The sequence below is a fragment of the Elephas maximus genome, chromosome 1 (assembly GCF_024166365.1).
Source record: "Elephas maximus indicus isolate mEleMax1 chromosome 1, mEleMax1 primary haplotype, whole genome shotgun sequence".
NCBI lineage: Eukaryota > Metazoa > Chordata > Mammalia > Proboscidea > Elephantidae > Elephas > Elephas maximus.
Genome location: NC_064819.1, coordinates 178,234,871 through 178,258,679, shown reverse-complemented (window position 1 = coordinate 178,258,679; position 23,809 = coordinate 178,234,871). Strand labels below are relative to the sequence as shown.

General features: G+C 40.6%; 1 protein-coding gene across 2 annotated transcripts in view; it reads left to right on the top strand.

The window, feature by feature from the left end:
* The window catches only part of LAMA4 (laminin subunit alpha 4), a 151,347-nt gene that overhangs the window by 51,651 nt on the left and 75,887 nt on the right, over nt 1-23,809 (top strand). The window contains exons 4-9 of one of the 2 annotated variants that reach the window (XM_049899236.1): nt 1,489-1,613; nt 6,589-6,669; nt 15,969-16,183; nt 19,001-19,069; nt 21,015-21,172; nt 22,920-23,030. In XM_049899236.1, the coding sequence (XP_049755193.1) occupies nt 1,489-1,613; nt 6,589-6,669; nt 15,969-16,183; nt 19,001-19,069; nt 21,015-21,172; nt 22,920-23,030 (759 nt within the window). Of the gene's footprint in view, nt 1-1,488; nt 1,614-6,588; nt 6,670-15,968; nt 16,184-19,000; nt 19,097-21,014; nt 21,173-22,919; nt 23,031-23,809 lie in introns of both variants that reach the window. The other variant, XM_049899232.1, reaches the window with a different exon arrangement.

Genomic DNA, 23,809 nt, shown 5'->3' with positions numbered 1-23,809 from the left:
TTTGTTTTGGGAAAGGAAGCTTTCTCCAGCAACAATGGAGAAGCAATATAACATGGGCATTAATAGCATAGCCTCTGGAGGCAGATTGTCTTCAATTTGGATCCCACTTTTGCCATCTGCTAGCTGTGTGCCACTGGGCAATTTACTTAACCACTCTGTGCCTCTGTCTCTTCATATGTAAAATAGGGAAAAATAATAACCTACCTTAGGGTTGTTGTGAGAATTAGTTAATCCATGTAAAATATTTATAATGCAGGGCCTCACTATTATTTTATTTTGAACACCAACACAGAATATAAGGACAAAACAAAGAGCTTAGAGTTCTTCAACCCACTACTGCCCCATCTTGCCTTCCCCAAGGTAGCTCCACAGACACTAAAAAAAAAAAATTATTCTGTTGAAGTTCATGTGCATAGATGTTACTAAGGAAATTACTCAAGTAGGAGGGTGTTTTTGGATGGGATTCTAACTCTAACAGTATAATTTTTCACTAAAAATTCCATGTGGTCTTAATACTCTCTGGTAAACGTAAAGGTGAAAATATCATAGTGCTGATGGCATTGCCTTGTGTAATCCAGTCTATTCCAGTTGGAGAAAAATGTTAGCATTCTCGTTTATGGAGTGCAAGTTAGAAATTAATTCACCAGCTTGCAAACAGCTACTGAGTGCCTATTCCAAACTAGCTGAAGGTAACATAGTACTGAAAGACCTTGTGCTGGGGAGGGGGTGCTGAGGTTGGCAACAGGTGACGATCGTATAATGTAGGTAGTGGAAGGAGGGAGAAGTCAGGGAGGGGAGCACCAGGGAGGACTATCTGGAGGTTTTGAGGCCTGGTGCAGATCTAGAAAGATGAAGAGGTCTTCTAGGCAGTAGGATCAGCCTGTTTTGTACCATTATTCTTACTCAATCCACAACAAATGCAGAAATTATGCTAACAAACTAGCTATTTCTTGTGTGTCAATATCCAAAATACCAGCCCATTATCAGAATGCTTTTTATCTTTTATCTATTCCATTTATGGTTTCAGTCTGCAACATTTTGTTCTTCCAAGCCCATAAATCCTTATTGTTCCTATTATCACGGGTAAGACCTTGATCTATGAAGATCACAGCTGGTGATTTTTTTTTTTTTTAATTCCAAGTCAATAAACTAATGCTTCTGGAACGTCCAGGGTTTGATAGTTCTGATAATCATTCTGAATTGCAGTGAGTAGCTGATGAATAATCCCTTCTGCACACAAACCGTGAAGAGAGTCCTCCAACTGCCTGTGCGCACAATGAAGTCCAGGATGAATTCATCTGCCACTTGTCCACACTCTGTAGTGTTGACTGGGGCCAACATGGCTCCTCTGAGCCAACCAGTACTGATGCCACCATCTATTCTCCCTGGCCCAACGTCCCCTTTGCTTGAAGTTCACAGATTTGTTGTCTACAAAATTAATTTTGTGTGTGTGTGTGTTTTGTTTTTTTCCTTTCTTTTGTCTCATAGAACTGCCAGCAAAACACGACAGGAGAACACTGTGAAAAGTGTCTGGATGGTTATATCGGAGATTCCATCAGGGGAGCACCCCGATTCTGCCAGCCATGCCCCTGTCCCCTGCCCCATGTGGCCAAGTAAGTCCTGGAGAAAGGTGGCTTATCTGGATTCTTCTACTGCTTGACATAATTTTTTTGCCCTATTCAGGGTTCTAATACTTTTGTACAGTCAAAACTGAGTAACTCAAGTTGAGATGAAACTGCAAAAAATACAGGAAAAGTCTCTAGCATAAATACGCTTTTGAGAAGCTTAAGCATTTGCAGTATAGGTGATGACTCTTCTCCCAATATATTGAAGTCCATCATAAGATCAAGGTAGTCACCCAAGGTTTGTAAGTGAGGCCAGTTTCATCTTTTCTAGGCTATCCCTTGACTGACAGAGACCACAAGTGGTAATGCCAACAGATCTATTATAGTGCATTATTTTTGGTAGTATTGTTTCTTTTAATTCTTACAGAGCAGACATTTCCCTGTATATGGCAGCCAAATAGTATTTTCAATCAGAATCAGAACACAGATAAACACAGTTCATGTTTTAGGGCAAGCAAGTCATACGAGATTTTCAGAAAGCCTAAATCTCATTCCTGGCTATAGTTTGACTTGAGTGAGAAGTTAAATAGAATAGATCAACATCTTAACAGAAATAATGGAATTCATTCAGGCACGTAATATATATAAACCCTGTAGTCAAGGCTAGCAGGAAACACATGACTGGCCATTTTACGGGCTTAAAAATAACAGATTTCGAATTAAAATGGTATAGTGAAAACAACAGAGTCCCTGGGTGGCGGTAACAGATAACACACTCAGCTGCTAACCAAAACATTAGAGGTTTGAGTCCACCCAGAGGTACCTCAGAAGAAAGACCTGGTAATCTACTTTCAAAAAAATCAACGCTTGAAAGCCCTGTGGAGCGCAGTTTTACTCTGACATACACGGGGTCTCTGTGAGACAGAATGGACTTGGCAGAAATTGTTTATTTGTTTTTGGTGGAAAGAGCAATAGGCCTAGATTCATATCCCTGCTTTCTCACATAGCAACTCTGTGATCTCAGAGAATTACTTTCTCTCTGTCTCTTCTTCCATGAGATTTGGAGTCAGGGAGACCAGGTTCAAATCTTGGCTGCATCCCTTGATTCCTTTATCTGCTCTTAATCTCAACATTATCCTTAGTAAATCAAAATTGGTGTGAGCCTCTGCCTCTTAGGGTTGTGAGGCGGAGACTAGGATAATATGTGTGAAACATCTGGGTTGATGCCTTGCAAATGGCAAGGTGTTTGGTAGATGTTGGCTTTACCAAACACATCCATTGTATGTTTTATAGCATGTATTTTGCTTACTCCGTGTCAGGCACTGTTCTAAGTGCTTGGATGTAATATTTATATAGCTGGTAGCTGTTGTAAAGATCAAATAATTCATAGAAAATTGCCAAAAAAATCTTTAATACCTTTCTCTCTCTGTCTGTCTGCCTCCCTCTCGAACACATACACACACATTCGTAAAGAAAAGAGAGAAGGAAGACAACAACCAGATCTCTACTAATCCTTTTTCTTAATTGAAAACCAATATCAAGTAACGTTTCACCTAATAGCTTGTGATTTGTTCAAATTCTCTAATAAGTCTGACAGTCAGTGAGGAAGACAGAAGTTAACAGCCCCATTTTTCTTCAGAACCCATTAAATGGCCTCAGCACTTGCTTTGTGATTTTTCATGTTCGATGGTATTAATAATGTGTGCAAAATAAATGGTAGAGAGACTGAAAGGAGAAAATTCAAACATTAAATATTCTGTTATTTTCACTCAAGTGTGTCCTGATTTATGAGCCCTGTTTGCCTCATCTAGGTGTATTCTTTAATTGTTCATTAATATTCTGCTCTCGGTCATTAGTCTTGAGCATGTCTGATGAGATGTTTAGCATGCCTCTCACTTGCCACGGGATATTTTATTAAATATGTTTATATTTTATTAAATGTATATTAGAAAGTGTCAGACTATTTTAGTAAGAGTTTGAGCTTATCAACAGTCAAGTACCCAACTTCCTAATAACAACAGGTTTCTCTCATTCTCCTATATAAATGAAGGTGTCATGTAGAATGATCTTCTCAGAAAAGGTTTATAAGTTTTGAGCTGCAGTTTATTTAGATAGTAACAGGTGAATTAGAAAGGCAATCCAGATGGTTCCTCCTAATCGCATTGCCCCACTATTGCTCTTTTTGCCCCATTCAGTTCTACTCTGTCCTATAGGGTCGCTATGTGTCGGAATTGACTCGACAGCAGTGGGTTTGGTTTTTTTGGTTTCACATGAGAAGACTTGCTTATCTAGATTAGCTGGCATTAATGTCTTGAGATATAAGATTTTTTGGAACCTCATTCCCAATGGACTGAGAAGTCTTGTCCACATTCAGTCAACAAATATTTGTTGAATGCTTTTTTGTTGAACAAAGCACCAGTCATGTACTAGTTGCTGGTGACACAGCAGTAAATAAACAAGTCAAAAAGCCCTGCCTTCATTAAAATGGTAATAGCTTTGGAAGCTCCTAGAGCTACTTACCTTTTGAGCCACATGATCCACTATTTAGTTGAGCAAGAAGCTCTTCTGAAGGCTATTAACCCTTTCAAGGAAATAAATCAGAAACTTAACCATCTGGGAAATGAGCCTCCTGTCCTGAAAGAGAAACAAGTTTCCAGAGGCATCAAGGGCCGCCATCTCTACACATGTTCTTTCCCTGTGTGTGTGTGAGAGGATCCAGGTTTCAAGGAGTGGTTGAGGGACTTAGGGAACGTGCTGTGCAGTTAGGTCCATGTTCACAGATGGGAAAACTGAAATCTCTGCAGTGCAGACTGGAGATTGAAACACCTGCTGAAAATTACACCAAAACACAAAAAGTACCACTTGTGATGTAAACACCATGTGGGAGTGGGGTAGGGGTTAGTTAGTGAGGTGTAAAATACCTGCTGTTTTCTCTGTAGTGATGACAGCTCTACTTCCCTTGGAGGAAAAAACTGGCTACAAAAAAGAGGATAGATAGTCTGTGGTCATAGATCAGGACGAATTTGCCTAGACCCTATAAAGTTTTCTAGTGTTTGATCTGGTGTTGTTGACTTAATTAACTAATTTTGAATACTAATCAAATATTCAATCAAAAATCAAGTAGCCTGTTGCTACTTTCTGTTGTCATTGTTAGATGCCTCTTTCTACTTTTTAAAAAATTTCTGTAGAAATAAAAGTGCCTAGAACTTTTATTTAGAACCCAGAAAAGTGCCTATTATGGAATCTGAAATACACTTTGAAAGCTCCACTAGTTGAGTCTACGACCCCGTGTCTGAATTTCTGGATTTCCGATTAAAATAGCCATATCAGAAAACAAAGGAAATGATGTTTTAGAGAGTTAAACAAGCAAACAAACCAAGTGCTGAGTCTGTTTCTCCTTAAGTTCCCTAAGGATTTTCCAATAGCAGAAAGCTCCCTTCCACTTGGAGAGGGCGCCACGATGGTTAGAGTGGGCTGAGAAAAGTGAAGTGTTTTTATTCCCCTAGCCCAAAACAGAAAAAGATAATAAAAACATAAACAATCAATGTTGATGAAAAACAAAAGAGAACACTCAATGGCTAGTACTGCTTCTGAGACTCCCGCCACTGCTACCAGTGGTCACACGCTTCCCAGGGACCGTTCACACAAGGTTTATTTATTTAGTTTGAGGTTGGCCAGACAATCCTCCATGTCTAGCAGTAGCTATGGTAATCCCTCCAATTAAGAAAAATGTCATCTGTTTGAAACAGCAGGACATCAGCTAAAGGCAGAGGACTGCAGACACCAGCAGATGTTTCAGCCCTTCAAGCTGTGGGCGGGCTGCTGGGTGGAACACCTTCAAAGAAAAGAGGCAAGGGGATCTGCTGATGTTCTGGGCTCTGAAACTGACAGTGTTTCTTTAAGTAGGCTAAGGCCGAACAACCAGCAAAATAAAGGGTGAAAGCCCAAAGAAATGTAATTTTGTTGCAATGTCCTTCCCAAATTATAAGAGAAAATAAATTGTGGGTATTGCCTTTCACTGAGAAGCACATACTGTTTTCTGATTGTATAAACGTCTTCAAACAAAGCAAACTTTCCTGCAAAGACCACTAGGGTAGAATTGCTGATACCTGCAGGAACATGAGAGCAGCAGTACTTAAGCCAACACTAATTCAGAGGTCTTTAAAAATGTTCACATTCCCCCTTTAGAGAAGATGGATGCCTGTGTCGATGTAGAATTTTCTGAACACATAGGGAGCAGTGTTCCACCTCCTCTACCTTAAAAATTAGGATAGTTATTTTTTCTGTTGCACCATTATCTTTATTACTTTTTCTGTCCCATGTACTAGTTTTTATTATTTTAGGGGAAAAAAAAAAAACAATAATCAAGAGCAGAGGTCCTGTGGACTAGAATCCGTCTGTGGAGTTTCTGCACCCTTTATTCTCAATCTTTGAAATATTCATGAAAGAAATTAAGGGTCTATGGAGATTACAGAATAGAGTATAGAAATGGTTCTGACCTTTAAGAGTGTAAGAGACCGAGTACAGAAAAAAAAAATAATAAAGAGGTTGGGGAATATGCAGTTAACTTTGAAATATCTACTCATAAAGTGGTGGGGATAAGAGGAAATTCCACTATAAGCTTTTAAGTGCAGGTAAAATTTGATTACTTTATTTCTGCTTTGGGAATGTGTGTTTTAAACTTGCATTAAAAAAAAAACATATGCCTGATGTTCTGGAAATTCCCACTGATTGAAGCAAAACTAATGAAGCCCTTCTGTGGACAATTAAGTAAGGTAGACCTGAGAAATGGTTCCACCAATACAGTAGCATTTTCCACCTGGGCCTACTGGTCTATACTTACCTGAAAGGAAGGGGACTTCATTGAAGCAAAGCATAAGATCACACCCATTAGAACTTGAGAGGGACCATGGTAGAGACAATCTATCAAAAGTTAGAACAAACTCTTGGCTCTAATCAAAAGTTCAGACAGTGTCTGCAGTGATGTACGGAATTGACTCCTAATATCCTGTTGCAATCTTAGTTTTGCAGAATCCTGCTATAGGAAAAATGGAGCTGTTCGGTGTATTTGTAAAGAAAACTATGCTGGACCCAACTGTGAAAGGTAGGCTAATAAAATTCTTCCTTTGTCGAACAAAGGAAGCTTTCTGTTTCTTACACTCATCAGCTTTGCCACACTCCCATTCAGTAGGTCTGGAAGTGGGTGCTTAAACTGAGAAGTTGGGGACCACATTTCTGAACCCCTTGGGGAACTTTCACCAAATGCCACGACCCAGAGATAACTACGATATGCACCCCGGAGCCCAAGCCAGGACTATATCTCAGGATAAAGAAACAGGGAAAGAGGAAATTGAATATGTATGTTTTGATAAGACCCTATAGACAAATCTGATAGCTCTCTCTGTACCACTGAGAACCAGTCCTACAATTAATATTTGCATAAATAAATAAAAGAATGACTTTCTTCAGCAAATGAAAAGTGAATCTTCTATCAGACAATAAATTGAGAAAAGCACTAACCTGTTATTTAACACGAAGTTCCTGGATGGTCCAGTTAACATACTCAGCTGTTAACCGAACAGCTGTGGGTTCGAGTATAACCATAGGCACCTTGGAAGAAAAGCTTGGGAATCTACTTCTGAAAAAAATCAACCATTGAAAACCCTATGGAATACAGTCCTACTCCAACACACATGGGGTTGCCATAAGTCAGAGTCAACTCAGTGGCAGCTGTTTTGTTATTATTATTAATTGACATGCTTTACACCAGCTCAAAAAACCCATTGACTTTGAATCAATTCTGACTCATAGCAACCCTATACAGAGGACAGGGTAGAACCGCCCCATAGGGTTTCAAGGCTGTAATTTTTACACAAGCAGACTGCCGCATCTTTCTCCCTTGAAGCGCCTGGTGAGTTTGAACTGTTGACCTTTCCGTTAGCCGCTGAGCGCTTAACCACTACTCCCCTGAAAAGTAACCAAATTCCATGGGAGTTTGGGTTTTCTGAATCCCTCTTTGGTGTTTACACATAACAGTCCTTTTAAATTCCTGTGGGTTTGGCCACTAAGGATGTGAATCTTCCCACTGAATGATTTCTTGCTAAGACATTGCGCATTCTCTCCACCTTGTCAGCTGTTCACAGTTTTCTAAGTTAAAGTGACTTTTGCTAAGAGTCTCACAGAGAGATCTTGTTTTTAACAGAAATGCCATGAACGTCAGGCTCACCATTGTGTTTAGGCAGCTAAACTTTGTGTGGAGCCATAAAGACAGGGAGGGAAGGGCCAGGAGGCACTCATCAAAGATCCAGTGGAACATCTGCCATGTGCTTGTTTCAGAAACAACACGCTCACAGCTGCACCTGAAGACAGCCCCCAAACTCTGGCTGGACTTAACATTTAAGCCTTAAACTAAGCAATCTTGCTTCTAAAGAAAATATCCTCCAGCTCTCACAGAATAGTTCTGGAACTCTTTGAATGGCCACAGTGTCTGTGGTATAGAAAATATCTCTACGCTTAGAGAGAGAGATTGACAGTTGCCCTGAAGTCAACTCCGACTCATGGCAACGTTATGTACAACAGAATGAAACGTGGCTCAGTTCCTGCATTATCCTCGTAATTGGCGGCATGGCCAAGTCTATGGTTGCAGCTACTGAGGGTGTGGCTCAACCTTGCCGGCCCTCTACTTCAACAAACATGATGTTCTCTTCCAGCAATTGATCCCTTCTGATGATATGTACAAAGCAAGCAAGTTGGACAATATTCTGTTTTGTTCCATAAGGTTTTCATTGACTAATTTTTGGAAGTAGATCTCCAGGCCTTTCTTCCTAGTCTTTTTTAGTCAGACGCTCCACTGAAACCTGTCCGTCGTGGATGACCTTGCTGGTATTTGACATACTGGTGGAATAGCGTCCAGCATCATTGAAACACTCAAGCTACCACAGTACAACTGACAGTTGGAGGGCATTGTGATTATGATTGTTACATGTATAAAAACATGGCTAATCCTTTTACTAAAAGGGTTTTTAATAAAGAGTTGTGGATTTTCCTTTTTTCTTCTGTAAGGGCAGAGGGAAAGTGAGAACTGAGGGCCCACATGAATTGTATCCAGTAGGAGGGACTGGAGAAGCCCTGGTTGTACAATGGTTAAGCACTCCGCAGTTCAAACCCACCATCCATTCCTCAGGAGAAAGACGTAGCAGTCTGCTTCCATAAAGATTACAGCCTTAGAAACCCTATGGGGCAGTTCTGCTGTGTTCTACAGGGTCGCTGTGAGTCAGAATTGACTCAAGAGTAAACGGGGTTTAAAGAAAAGACTGATAAGATTAACTGATTACCTTCAGGTGACTAATGTTTGGGACACAATCGATCTGTATTTCCTTATTCGGGGATTCGGTAGAAGAAGGCACCTGATTTGCTTGCTCAGTGTGGTTCTGAGATTGTTAATCAGCCCTGGATGGAGCTTTTCTCCTTAATGTCTGCAGTTAAACTCATTTTAGCCTGATAACGATTTAGCAGTGTTACCAGCTAATGGGTGTTGGATGGCTCCTGAGAGGGACATTAATGGCCTTAAGTAGGGTCCGGCTGAGCAAATAGAGGGCCTCCCAGAGATGAAGTCATCTCAACCCCTATGGGCTCAGTCCGGCAGAATAACACAGGGGCGCAGATAAGGGTTCTGTCAGCAACAGTTGCAGAGGGGGGCAGCGTGGGGAGTGGTGGAGCTTGCATAGGACAGCATGCCCAGCTTTAGACATGGGATTGTGGGAAATACCTGGCCGACAATAGGAGGCTCACAGGACCTGCCATTATCTATTTAAGTTGGGTCAGACCTGCTATTTATCCTGGACCTGGGAATGGTAGGATCCAGGTAAGGGCACCAATTCTCAGGGAGATGGAAGTGGAGTAGTTAAAGATTTAGAATCAGTCTGGCTGGGTTTGTATCACAGATCCAGTGCAATTTGTTTGACCTCTCTTACTCCCAATTTCCACATCTACAGAATGGAGAAAATAAAAATACCCACCTCATAGGACTGTTGTGAGTTAACACTGCAAAGCTTTTAGTACGGTGCCTGGCACTTCAATAAAAATTAACTTGGTGGCCACACTCATTGTGGTCCTTGTTCAATTTCTGCCACTGGCAGAATGTGTGCTTTGGACAAGTTAGTTCATTTCCCTGAATTCACTTTCCTTAACTTGAAATTATGACTTGGAACTAAATAGTGCCATTTATTGATTGTCTCCTATGTCCTAGGTGCTTTATACTCATCATCCCTCAGCCTTATAGCCCTCTGGAGAAGAGGTCACATTTTGTCATTTTGCACCTGAGAGAACTGAGGCAAAGGGAGGTGATGGTGCTTGCCTGAAGTCACATCACTCCTAGGTGGAAAACCGAGATTAAAGTGTGGGATTTTTCCCTGTTACCATACTGACTGTCCCAAATGTCTTCTAAAATAAAGTTTGACAATTAACGAATTAGATGAGCCTCTGATATACAGGAGAAAATACCAATCTGCTACTAGACTCCCTTAGACAGGAGGCTGCATCTATAAAGAGAGCTGGAAGTAAACTTTCCTTCGAAGGCCTCTCATCTCTTTGGGGGAAGAGTCACTTCAAGCAACATTCTCTCCTCCTTCTCCTCTTTTGTCTAACCTACCTCACAATCTTCCTCTTTCAAAAGGAATGTATTGAGGTCTCATACATCAAAAAGTAACCTTGCAATCCAGGGGACTCTTCTTCAAAATGGAAATTACCGTAATGGGCCTTCACCAAAAACAAAAACAAGCAGATTGGTGGAGGGGATCAGGATACACATATATCTAAGACACAATCCTTTGTTGTCAAAGGAACTTTCCAAGCTAGGGATGCAGACAAACAAGGCAAATAAGTAAATAAATAAATACTAAATAGAAGGATGGAGACCCCGGGTGATACAAGCATTTAACATGCTCAGCTGCTAACTAAAAAAGTCGGAGGTTCAAGTCTACCCAGAGGCACCTCAGAAGGAAGGCCTAGTGATATAAAAAGTGATATACTTCCCAAAAAATCACTCATTGAAAAGCCCATGGGGCACAACTCTACTCTGGCACACATGGGGTCATCATGAGTCAGAATCAATCCGATGGCAACCAGGTTTTGTTGTTGTTGTTTTGTTTATTTTTTAAATAGAAGGATAAGCAGAGCCTGTTCAGGAATACAGGGGAAGGAGTGGCTTCTTTCCCAGGGAGGTGCTGGATCATCCAAGAGGACATGGCCTCAGTTGCTTTTGGTTTGTGCTTGACCCTGGGAATCCAGTGAGTAGGAGATTCTGTTTTGAGTTTAATAGCCAAGTTGTTAAGCTTCATCTAATCTATGTTTTGAATGTATTTATGAACTTGGATCTCACCATGGAAACTTTTCAAATTAGGAACCTGATTTGTGTGGATATCTATCTCAATCAAAAATAAAAATGATACAAGCCGATAATACTCTAGGTGTTTCTGTACTTAGAGATCATTTAATCAAGCAGTGGTTCTGAAATTTGACTGTAAGTATCTTCTGGAAACCTTTGCATTTTGGAGCCTTCCACACCACCCCTCCATGCCTCACTGTAAAAGAACCTCTAAGGGTGAGGCCTGGGAATTCATATTTTGATCCCGGTTGGGCCCTCTCCCTGCCTTGCGAACTGCACCTCCAGCATTCCACACCACACCCGTGTGATAGAAAACAGTGTTTCTCACTCTGCAACCTGAGAAGCCCTCAGGGGTCCTCAGAAATATTCATGGAGGTTCATGGGTTCTCAGTGAAGTGTTGTTTTTTTTTAACTTTGTGTTTGATTTCAATGATAATCTTGAAAAAAAAACATTAAACATGTCTAGACCTACTATAGTACCACTTTGTAACAGGGAGATCTGTGTAGATGATACATTATGGACAATTGGAGGCCAAATAGCATGCGGTTGAGGCGACATGTAAAATAATGATTTTACAGAGAGGATTGGTGAGAGAAATGGCAGGATCTGCAGGCTGAACTCAGAAGATCCTGTACCAAGGTCATGTTGCAACAAGACAACATCATCTGTTGCCTTAAGTTAATGTTTTTAATTTGAATTTGATTAGTTTTATAGTTCTCTGTGTGTTTTATCTGGAAATTTATTTTGGCTTTAAAGATGTATAAAAGCCATAGACAGTTTTACGTCTAAAGATAATTTAAATAAACACTAGAGAAGTTAGTGTATATTATTCTATAAAAATGTTTTCTTTTAAGGAGACCATATTACACACAAGTTTGAATAACACCAGTCTAAAACATGAAACATGCTCTTCTTACTTCACCATGTCAAACATCTCGAAATAGTCCTCACAATAAGGTCCGTGTTTCTTAGCATGCTTTGTTCGGTTCCTGCCTCTCTTTTTTTTTTTTTTTCCCAACTGTCTTTCTTGTCCAACTGCACACATTATCAGAGATGATGATGGCGATGACAATGATGATTTTGATGATAGCCTTGATAATAGAAAAGAAGAATAAATAAGGAGGAAGAGGAAGAAGAAAACACTAGGTTTATTGAAATTTACTAGGATCCAGGGATATAGTTTGATTCCTCTGAAAGCACCAAGTTTTTCAAACGTAAGCCATCAGCCCTGACTTCTGTGTAGTATTCTGCTCATGTTCCCTACCCTGTGCCAGGCCTCACTTCTCCTCTGACTACCTGGGTCTTGCCCTGTGACTTTCAATGATTTATTTACCTTCTGTAGCCTTTTTTTTTTTTTATAGCCTTAATCTCGGTCTTTCACAGGGAAATAGAATGTTTATATAAGGCACCTACTATGTAACAGGTCCCTGGATGACACAGCTTGCTGTCAGCTACTAACCAAAAGGTTGGCAGCTAGAATCCTTGCAGCGCTGCTGTGAAAGAAAGACCTGGTGATCTGATTCCATAAAGATTACAGCTAAGAAAATTCTGTGGAGCTTAATTCTACTATAAAACACATGGGGCCGTCATGAGTGGTATTGACTCAACAACATTGAGCTTGGTTTTTGTGTTCTTGTTTCATGTAATAGGTGCTTTTTTTACATTATCTCATTTAATCTTGATGACCAGTGGAGAGGTAGATCTTACACTTCCAATATTGTATCCACAGAGTGACACCTCTCTCAGAAAGGCTTCTGTGTCACCAGGGCTAGGAGTTTGGTGACAACTGCGAGGAGAAGGAGAGGAGAAAGAGTAGACGAGAGGAAGACAGCTCCAAAATTCCTCAAACAATAGTTTTTAGTGAAAATCAGGGATTTTTTTTCAAAAAAAGCATATTTTTTTCTATTTTGCCTAAAAATACAATTGAAATGACAAAGTTCATATGCCACAATTTTTTGTTTTCACTGTAAATTTATCAGTTCTGTTTTCCCTAAATTAAATAAGTAGTTAGTAAAACAAGAAATGAGATTATGGAAGAATGAATATAGGACCAGGCTACTGGGTACCGGGGCTCCAATGCTCACTCTAAATCCAATTATTTGTCCTTTTGTATCCTGTGCTATTAGCTTTTAAGGGCAGGAATTGGGCACACAGGTAGCATTTGATTATTCAACTTCTATAATCTCTTTGAGTAATTAGCTAATTCATTAATGCCAGACCTGTGAAGTGGAAAACAATAAACTTGGAGTTCCACAATAGATTTGAGCCTGGTAGCATTGAGCAAATCATTTAGCTTCTCTGGGCTCTAGTTTCCTCATCTATAAAAGCAGGGGTTCCTCGAGAGCTATGAACATATAAACCTTTGTATGCTTAGCCTGTAAAACCTGTAGTTGTCTGCTGTTTGGACTATGACTCCGGAGTTGCCTCTGACTTCCGCCACCAAAAAATATTCTTGAAACTCAGAGTAATTCAAAGTAGGTTCCCACTGAGGTGAGATTCTTACTTATGAAATAGAGAGTTTGGTTCTTTCTTCTGGAAGATCAGGAGGCAACCTATAGAAATCAAATGTTGTGAAATTAAATAGAGAAAGAAAAGTAACTGAATTTAGGAAAGTAACTGTGAATTTGGGAAAGTCCCTCCAACCCTCTGCAGTGCTACCCGTTGAGATGGCAGGCCTGAGTACCTTTTTGATGGACCTAACAGTTCTCTGAGGAACTGGAGCAAAGGAAGGAAATTCAATCCAGCCATGTGTCCCACAGAGGAATAATTTCTGCTGGCTTGGGGACCAGAGGGCCTGTATATCTGAGGTGTAAAGATATGGGAACATGTGAATGACAAAACTCATTGAACATTTCCTCCTAGGGCGTCTCTTTTTCATAGATCTTGATTCCTAGAGTCCAGAATATTATGTATAATTATGTTTAATTCATTTCCTGTTCTTTCAGAGCATGGGCTGTGTGTTTTCCCTCTTCCTATCTCCCTCCATTGCTTACATAAAATGCATATGAATTGTCCTTCTGTTGGATGAATTCACTCATTCATTTATAGCAGCATCAGTGTGGTCCGGGGTGGAGAGAAGGAAAGCGCATCAGGGTCAGAAGATATATGTCCTGTGACTTCCTAGCTCTCTGACCCTGGAAACCAAAGTAGCCTCTTAGCTCAAAAAGCCAGGCTCACATGGCCTACCTACTAGGTGGCTGTGGCAACTAAATAAGCTCACATAGGTAAAAGTGTATGCAAGCTATGAGGTACAATGCAAATAAAGAATATAAAGATTGAACCTATACCGTCATCACAATTATGTCCAAAGAAAATGAGTCATAGGAATAAAAACTGGGAGGAAATACACAAAATATTTAGCAGTGATTTTGTTAGGGTCCTGGGGGTTATTGGTGTGATTTCTTTAGTTTCTCTATCTTTCAGTGTTCTGAATCATGATTCTCTTACTTCAAATGGAGACCTTTAAAAATATATATATAGTGGCTTATTATTACTGGCAGGTCTTGTTGGTTTCCTTGGAAAACCCTCCCTTCCTTTCCACTGCCAAGGCCAGTGCCCCAGCCCAAGCCCTCTGCATCCCACCCAGGTCTTAGTGTTCCAGCCTGCAGTCCATGCTGCACTCTGACATGAAAGCTGGCTTCCTTCACCAGCATTTCGTAATGCTCAGAAACCTCCGCTGGCTCTTTTGTTCCCTCTCACATGAGAACTAACTCCTCTGCCTGACCTTCATCCCGTTTCCATGTGACTCCATGCTTTTCCCAGTCATGCCTGAAGCATCTTCTACTCCAGCCTTCTACACCAGTTTAGGGTCCACAGCAGAGAAGAGTCCACAGCCAGGCAGCAAATATGCGTAGCTTGGACTCTACAGCTTTCTTACAAAGCTTGAGCCAATTTAAAAAACTGAAATTTCACATAAAAATCCAATTTCTACTTTTTTCATTAAAAATAGAAAATCTGGCAACACGGGTCTTTTATTCCCTCAAGGCTCAATCTGGCAAGGATGAATTTAGATGGGGCCTCAAGTAATATGCACCAGGGCCTCTGCTGACCCACAGGTGCCTTGATAAAAAGTTGAGAAAGGCATTTCTTCCTGCTGGCAGAGGCAGCCATACCCAGAGTGCACAGTTTGGCAAGGTGAGCAAAGCCTGGGTGAATTTCGACCTCTACTTTCCAACATGGCTGGGTTCCCCTGTTCAGGGCCTAGCGAACATAACCAGAGGCACCAGCTCACCCCACAAGTACAGTTAGGTACCTAGCCTCTGTAGGCTTACATATCTAAAATGTCCAGAAGAATAGTAATCTAGGCTTCAACTCTGTTTACCTGTGGTGTCCTTGGCTCTCCCCTCTGCTTTATCTCCAGTAACAAGATGGTTGCCAGCAGCTGAGAGTGCTACATGCCTCTTCCTTCTCATGCAGATGGAAAGAAGGCCTTCCCACACCCTTAAACAAGAGCCCTGAGCTATACTCCAATTGAATCTTTCCTGGGTCCATCCCTTTTGGCCAGAAGAATGCCAGGCATTGATTGGCTCAGACTTGGGTTATCTGAACAATTCACGGTGGCAAGGTGGATAGTGATACAGACCAATGTTTCTCAATACAGGTGTTATTAATATTTAAGCCAGGACAATTCTTAACTGTGCCCTACTGTGCTTCTCCTTCAGTGCATTTAACATATTGGCCTCATTCATCATATGCCACCCATATACACCAGTCATTAAAAAAAAAAAATTTTTTTTTTTTTTTTTTGGGGGGGGGATGACCAAAAATGCTCCTTACACTAGTTAAATCCAAACAGTCCTGTATCTGGAGGCCTGACCAAACTGAATGACCTAAAACAAAATGGAGAAGTGGTTGCTTAAAAAACATAGTCCGTCAGGAAGATGGGAGGGGGAAAAGGATTTTTTTTGCGGGGGGGCAATTCACAAATACCCACTACACCCTTCTTCTAGGCAATAAAGAAGGTAAAAAGGAAGAAAAACTATAAACACTAAATTTTTACCGTGTGATTCCCCTTCAGATGTGCTCCTGGTTACTATGGAAACCCCTTACTGATTGGAAGCACCTGTAGGAAATGTGACTGCAGTGGAAATTCAGATCCCAACATGATTTTTGAAGATTGTGATGAAGTCACCGGCCAGTGTAGGAATTGCTTACGCAACACCACCGGATTCAACTGTGAACACTGCGCTCCTGGCTACTATGGGGATGCCAGGATAGCCAAGAACTGTGCAGGTACAATGCTGTAAATCCTAATCCCACTGTCAGGCCAGCATGTACATGATTGCATAGGTTGTCTGTCAACACTGAATTTAGATGAAGAACTTACCTTGATGAAATATTGCCAGTGTCACCTCTTCACTTTACCAGAACAAGGTATATTCCCAGGAATGTGCATCCCAAATTCACGAGGGTTAAATATTTTTCTGAAGGCTACTAGAATAACTTAGCTCATGGAAGGATGAACCAGAAGACACTAACACAAATGAACTTTTGCCTTATCATCTTGCATTTCCAATTATTACCTCTCATGGATTGAATTGTGTCCCCAAAAATATGTGTATCAATGTGGCTAGGCCATGATTCCTAGTACTGTGTGATTGTCCACCATTTTGTCATCTGATGTCATTTTCCTATGTGTTGTAAATCCTATCTTTATGATGTTGATGAGATGGGATTAGCAGCAGTTATGATAAGGAGACAGGGCTCAATCTACAAGATTGGATTGTACCTTGAGCCAATCTCTTTTGAGATATAAAAGAGAGAAGTGAGCAGAGAGACAGGAACGTCATACCACCAAGAAAGCAGAACCAGGAGCAGAGTGTGTCCTTTGGACCTGGGATTCCTGCATGGAGAACGTCCTAGTCCGGGAGAAGACTGATGACAAGAATCTTCCTCCAGAGCCGGGAGAGAGAGAAAGCTTTCCCCTGGAGCTGATGCTCTGAATTTGGAGTTCTAGTCCACTGGACTGTGAGAGAGTGAACTTCTGTTTGTGGAAGCCATCCACTTGTGGTATTTCTGTTACAGCAGCGCTAGATGACTAAGACATGACCTAAGAATCAGACTTCTGTGGGTTACCTATCATTGACCAGGGGACTGAATGAAATTAATCTAAATGTTTTCTTATTTTTCAGCCTACGTCCTTTCTTTTAGTTATGCTTGATAAAATTGGCATTTTGGTGAAATGGATTAGCAGATCAAGGGTACAGTTTAATCATTCCCCCTTCCTCAGATTGTCAGAGTAAATATTTCAGGAATAGTGTAAGAAATCTTCCTGGTTAGGCTTTAACTGAAACGTACACATTTTATTCATGATTTCTCCAATCTGTTTGCCACATTGGATGAAGCTCTTCAGAACTAAAGTTAAATTGCTTTCTTCTAGGAGTCCAGGAAGGCTGAGATTATTTCTTACTCTTATGTGACTTTGAAGGAAGAAAGGGAGAGGAAGAGATATCTTGCTGTTGTGAGAAATCTCACTGAAACAGATTCCCACCTGAAAAGATATTAAATCAGGAGTTTAAACTTGAGAAGGAAACATGTATGACCTGCCAAAGTCACGATAAAAATAAACATGTCTCTAAGAAAGTAATGTGCACAGAGGTGTAACACCAGGAACGGGAGAGGGGATAGAGGATGCTGCGTCCAGTCAAGCGAATGGGAGAGAAAGCAGCCGTCAGAAAGAGCACTGCCAAACTAAGGCCAGAAACATTGATGCCCCACCTCTCAAAGCATTCACTAGGCACGTATTTAAACTACAAGGATGCAGATTGCTCTTAGAAGAGAAGCTAATGTTAGAAGCCAGAAAGCATGATCTTGCTGAATTGTCTAGTAAATGTGCATTTTGTGGAACATTAAACGCCTGAAATGTTGTAAATATATGTCTCCCTTGAAGCTAACTTTTTATGATTGTTTTAGAAAGACAATGAGAAAAGAAATTCACAATTCTAGTCCAGCTTATTGCTAGATAGCTTGTTGTGGTTATTAGCTACTGTTGAGTCAGCCCCGACTCATGGTGACACCACGTACAACAGGATTGGACTGTTGTGACCCATAGGGTTTTTAATGACTGATTTTTGGAAGTAGATTGCCAGGCCTTTCTTCCTAGTCTGTCATAGTCTGGAAACTCTGCAGAAACCCGTTGAGCGTCATAGCAACACGCAAGCTTCCACTAACAGGTGGTGGCTGCACATGAGGTACATTGGCTAGGAACCTAACCCAGGTTACCTGCAAGGAAGGTAAACCACTAAATCACTGCCCCCAAGTGATAGCTTAGAAATTCCTTTTTAAACATTACAAATTAATTTCTACTCAGAGACTCAGTGGAAAACAACCAGTCTGATGAGACTAGGGTTTTCTTTTTGCTTTTTCAAAAAGACTTTATTGAAAATAATCAGTAGATTAATGATAGGCTCTTTGGTCTAGTTCTAAATTCATGCAAACATGTTCCTAATTCTTTCCACAACAACATTATTCCTGGCTATCCCACAGATAGCTATACTCTCCCAATAACGTTGTAGAGGTTTAGGAGTCTGTCTTGCCAACAGTTGAACACTGTGGGAGCCAAGAATCCCTCCTGGGCCTCCTCACTCACTCCTTGCTGGGCTGCTCTTCCCTCACACCTGGCAGTGATCAGCCGTGAAGTTGGACTAAACTGGAAAATCAGTCTGTGGTGAAAGGATGGCTTTTAGTTTCAAGTGGAATGAAGCACTCCATGGTATTCATTTAGTACCTTTGAAACTTACCAGGATCTGTTTGGACTAAACCAGTTGCACAGTCAAGTCAGAATCCCAGAGAGTTAGGAGAGGAATCCAAGAGAATTTAGGTTCACTTTCTCCTCGGGGTCACCTTTGCAAGTCTCATTGGACTGGGGCTTAATAGCGTGAGGATATTATCTCTATATCGTAGCTTCCACCAGGTTTTAAGGAAGAATATAATTAATCCCCATCGAAGAATTATACACTGATAGCCAGTATTTCTAGAAACCATGAAAACATTGCTATATTTCAAGCATTAAGAGATGAATCCCTAATCTCCTGTTTTTGTTTCCCACAGTGTGCAGTTGCGGGGGAGGCCCTTGTGACAGCGTAACCGGAGAATGCTTGGAAGAAAATTTTGAACCCCCTACAGGCATGGACTGCCCAACCATAAGTAAAAATAACAGTACATGATTGACTAACCCCACTTTCTCTAATATGCTGCAGGTGTGGAATTAAAGAGAGCTATGCAACGTGGCTCTGTCTAAAGGCCGAGTCCTGTCCCTGGCTTTAACTCTGTGCCTCTAGTAAACAGACCCTGAACAAACGATACTTAGTGCTTTGCTTAATTCCAATTGCCAAATAGGTGATCTGCTTTTAAATAGCTCTACTTTAGAAGTTATTTTATCAAGTCTTTAAATTCAACATCTTAACTGGTGAGTAAAGAAACATAATTCCCAAAGACAGAGCTCATTCTAGCTTCTTTTTCTATATTATTTAGTAAGTCCTGGAGAAACTGTTATATACACAATGTTCTGCAACACCTGGGGAAACTGAGGTAACAAGAGATTTAATTGGTTTTTACCAAATCACTACAAGTCTGAAGCGGAACCCAAAATAAAATATTCAGGTCTTCTGAATTGGAGCTGCCGTCTTTCTTTCCAGGGCTTCTCTGCCACTCCTGATAATCAAATTATGAGCCATTTTATCAGAAACCATATTTTGGTTTAGAGGCTATTTTAATATTAAGAACCCCCTCCCCCGGATGAAAGTATCTTGGCCTTTAAGTCCCACTGGGCACAAGAGATCAATATTACCTGTAAAGGCAAGAAGTCCCTCAAGTTTCAGAAGATGACACAGGATAGGAGGCACAAGCAGGACACAATTTACACACTGATGAAATAGGTGGTCGCCTAGTTAAGGTCATGTTAAAGACATCAAGATGCCTGTCTGACCTTAAGCATTCCTCCACCAGGCTGAGGTGCTGACCGACTGAAGAGTCATCGGTTTGAGAGAGCATATGAGACCATCTTAAACTTCAAATAACAAATTAACATATTAACAGCCATTAACCCTTAGGTCTACATTTATCAGTTTTCTAGAGGAAAGCACAATCTGAGGGAAAGAGATTGGGAACAGGCAAGTTTTAAAGGGTGGTCAAGGCAGTTTCCAAAGCAAGGTTCTTTTCAGTGTGTCACAGGAGGGTACTGTGTCTTTGGGTGGTGATGACAGTGGCCAGGGGAATTCAAATGTGAAAGGAGGGTGGCACAGAATAACTGTGACCTGCCTCACCAGGTGCCCAGTTTCAACCTGGCCTTTGGCACCATCTTCTTGTGTCAGGGAGAGATGTTCACACACAGTTGTGGCCCAAAGAACTGGTTCTGCTGAGATGTTTACCCAGACAAGAGGTTGGATCATAAGGAGGAACTGAGGCACCTTTGGGTTGAGGTGAAGGCACGGTACTAGCCCCTGAACACTGACTGAGAAAAGCTACTAGGAACGGGAGAGCTGCCTAGCATATAACTGTCTTTACCAGTTGGTGCCAAGCAGCAGACCGGAACCTGACATGAACAGAAACATCCCAAAGTGCTTTCCCACCACTAAAGAAAAGTGGATAGTTGGTTGCATGACACAGTGAATATAATTAATGTGACTGAATTGTACGCTTTGAAGTGGTTGAAATGGCAGTTTTTTATTATGTATATTTTACCACAATACATTTTCTTAAAAAGAGGGGGAAAAGAAAGTGGATAGGCTCTCTCCTTATCCACCATCTCAGATGGTTTGCCCTTTCGGGCTCCCTTTCTTATACAATTCAACACTAAATGTTCATGTGAACTTACATTCCCTGGATCATTTGTTGTTTGTTTTCTGTTATGTTTTAAGCAAAGACAGCGCCCCACGTACAGTTCAGCTGATCTTAGGTTCTTTCCCCTCTTTGAGTATGAAGACCAGTTCAGGGACCCAGGATGGGTCCTCAGGAAACAAAAATAAAAATAATATTAACCCAGGAAGTACACATTTATTTAAAGCAGCATGCTTACAGATTGACTTTTGAATCTGAATTTGAAGACCTGACATTCCCTTTTAACCTTCAGGCTGTGACAAATGCATCTGGGATCTGACAGATGACCTGCGGTCAGCAGCACTCTCCATTGAAGAAAGTAAATCCAGTCTATTGAGCGTGTCCTCTGGGGCCGCTGCACAGAGGCACGTGAATGAAATGAACTCCACCATCTACCTCCTCAAAGTATGCAGCAGTGTTGGACTTTGGACTTTATTTTCATTCTGGTTTTGTAGAGTCGTTCTTAGCAATACCTTCTATGTCCTCTTGGTATCTGAGTTGCATGTTTATATTATGGATTGTTAGATCCAGGAAATAATGAAAAGTTGATTGTAACCATGAGCTTCAACTTCAACCAAGAGCTGCCATCTATAAAGAGGTTATAATGAAAATGAAATTACTGAAAGACTAGTACCTACGTACAAGACTATTGAAGGAAGACAAATATTCTTATTTCGGTGGTGAAGCTGTAAATGAATTATTCAAGTAACTACCACAAACCTACTCCATTATTTTAGCCTCAGTTTACAAGGTTTTAAGGAGTTTCTCTAGAAACTTCATTCTCTATCTCCCTCCTAGCCCTACCTCTCCTTCTCAGACACAGTCTCTCCTCTCATTTTCCCTCCCCTCACACACACACATAATACTCATATGCTCTGTTTCTCCTCATAGGTTAAGTGGTTACTATTGAATAAACAAAAGTAGGTAACAGCCAAAAGCAGTTGACTAGACTGTACTTATGTATCTAAGCCTTAAGAGGTGTTTGTTTTTCCCCTAAATCATAGGTTTCTAGCACAATCGACATTTTTTTAAAACAATAATGATTAGCTGAAAAGATAATAAAATTAATACCAACACAATTTTTTTTTTTTTTTTTTTTGCTTTGTTAGTCAATTTAGCATAGTGCTTAAGAGCAGAAACTTTAAAGCCAGACTGTTTGCATTCAAACCCGAGCTCTCACATTTGCTAGCTGTGTGTCTTTGGGTATATTACTTCACCTTTTTACTCTTCAGTTTTCTTATCTGGAAATGAGAATAATTATTGCACCTATTTCAGGGTTTGAGAGAATTCAATGAGTTGATATACATAAAGCAGTTAGAACAATAGCTTATTCTACTTTTTGGAGATGCACATGATATCCACGGGAATTGGCCAAATATCCAAGGGAAAAACAAAATAAAAATTATAAAGTTGTAGAGCTGGATGGAATCTTAGTGACCATTCTAGTCCAAACTCAGGAATTCTAAAAAACTCACTTCTTCAGTCACACACGGGCACTAATTCTCAGAAGTCTAACCTAGACAAAGCCTCTTGATCCAGCCCAAATCCTCTTTCCCCACCAGCCCAATTCAAAATAGGTATCATTACAGCTGGCAGAAAGTGCCAAGAATGAAGGACTTACTTCAAAGTAACCTGAGAAGGGCTTCATTCGGGCCAAACTCCTCAAAAAATGGAAAAGAAAGGGGCAAGTGGGCTGAAATTAAAAAGAATTGCTTTCTTTACACCAAAGAAAAGACAGTGAATTTCTGACCTACATTAACATTGATCCAGGAGTATTAATCAATTCCTCCCAGCCTGCCCAAGTTGCAAATGTAAAGCTCAGAAACCTGGAGTCACCACCAGCCATACTGTACCTTTATGAAAATCACAAAAAGGTGTCCCTTTCCCCATGCCCAGCACAGCCCCAGCCAGGGTCCCCAGCCTGATGAGAAAAGCTCAGAGAAGTTTCATCCCTGAGGGCCCTCAGTCGCCTCATGAGACCCCAACCTTCACAACCACCCACAGCATCCTGGGGACCCTGCTATTTGGGGACAAAAGCTGGGGACAGAGGCTGGCACTCTACATCCTCTCAGACTGAAAGACTTTAATGTTATATTTTTTAAGGCTGTTGTGCACACCTACTGATTATTTTCAAAATACGTTTTTCACACAGACAAAATTGTCAGAAAGAGAAAACCAGTACGTCTTAAGGAAGATACAGATCAACACTGCTGAGACTACAATGAAAAGCCTTGTGTCTGACGTGGAGGAATTAGCTGAAAAGGTATGTGTTAGTTTCTGGGACAGTCTTCAGAGAAAGGATTTAGCTGGTGTGAGCCTCGCTAGTCACCAACAACTGGGGCTTAACATGGCCGAGAAAATATGCAGTGACCCATGTGCCTTAAAATAAATCAAGGCCAAGGCTTGCGGAGAAAGTCAACACGCCCTGTTCCCACTATCTTACCCTTTTTTGATTGCTTTCCTTGAAAAGCTATGTTTATGAGGAACTTTAAATATATTTGCTGCTGATTAATATGGTTGATACATGTTTCAATTAAGATAGTTATTCTGCTCTTCACCTTAACATTTTAGGGCTAAGAGCTGTAGAGCATCCAGAAATAAAGTTTACTATATAGAATGTAAAATTTGAAAGTTTGCAAAAGGATGCATTTCATAGTAAAAGGAAGTGTGTGGATAAAACAATTTTTCAGGGAAAAAAAAAATCACTTTACACCAAATGTAAAAGTAAATTCCAGATGGATTAAAGAGTTGAGTAGAAATCTCAAATCTTAGAAAAAAATACAAGAAAATAGAACAAAATAATTAATAAGCCTTGGAAGGTGATTTAATACTCTTAAACACAGTGAGAGGAATTACAATGGGAAAAGGTAATAGATGTGACAAGATAAAAAAAAATTTCAATACCCAGTAAAACAGCTAAATAAATGGAAAAGTCAAATAGCCTGGAAAAATATTAAGATAAATATGAGTGGTAAAAGCTCTCCCAGAATAACAAGAAAATATTAAAACATGAGCAGAGTCAACATGAAGGACTATTCCATA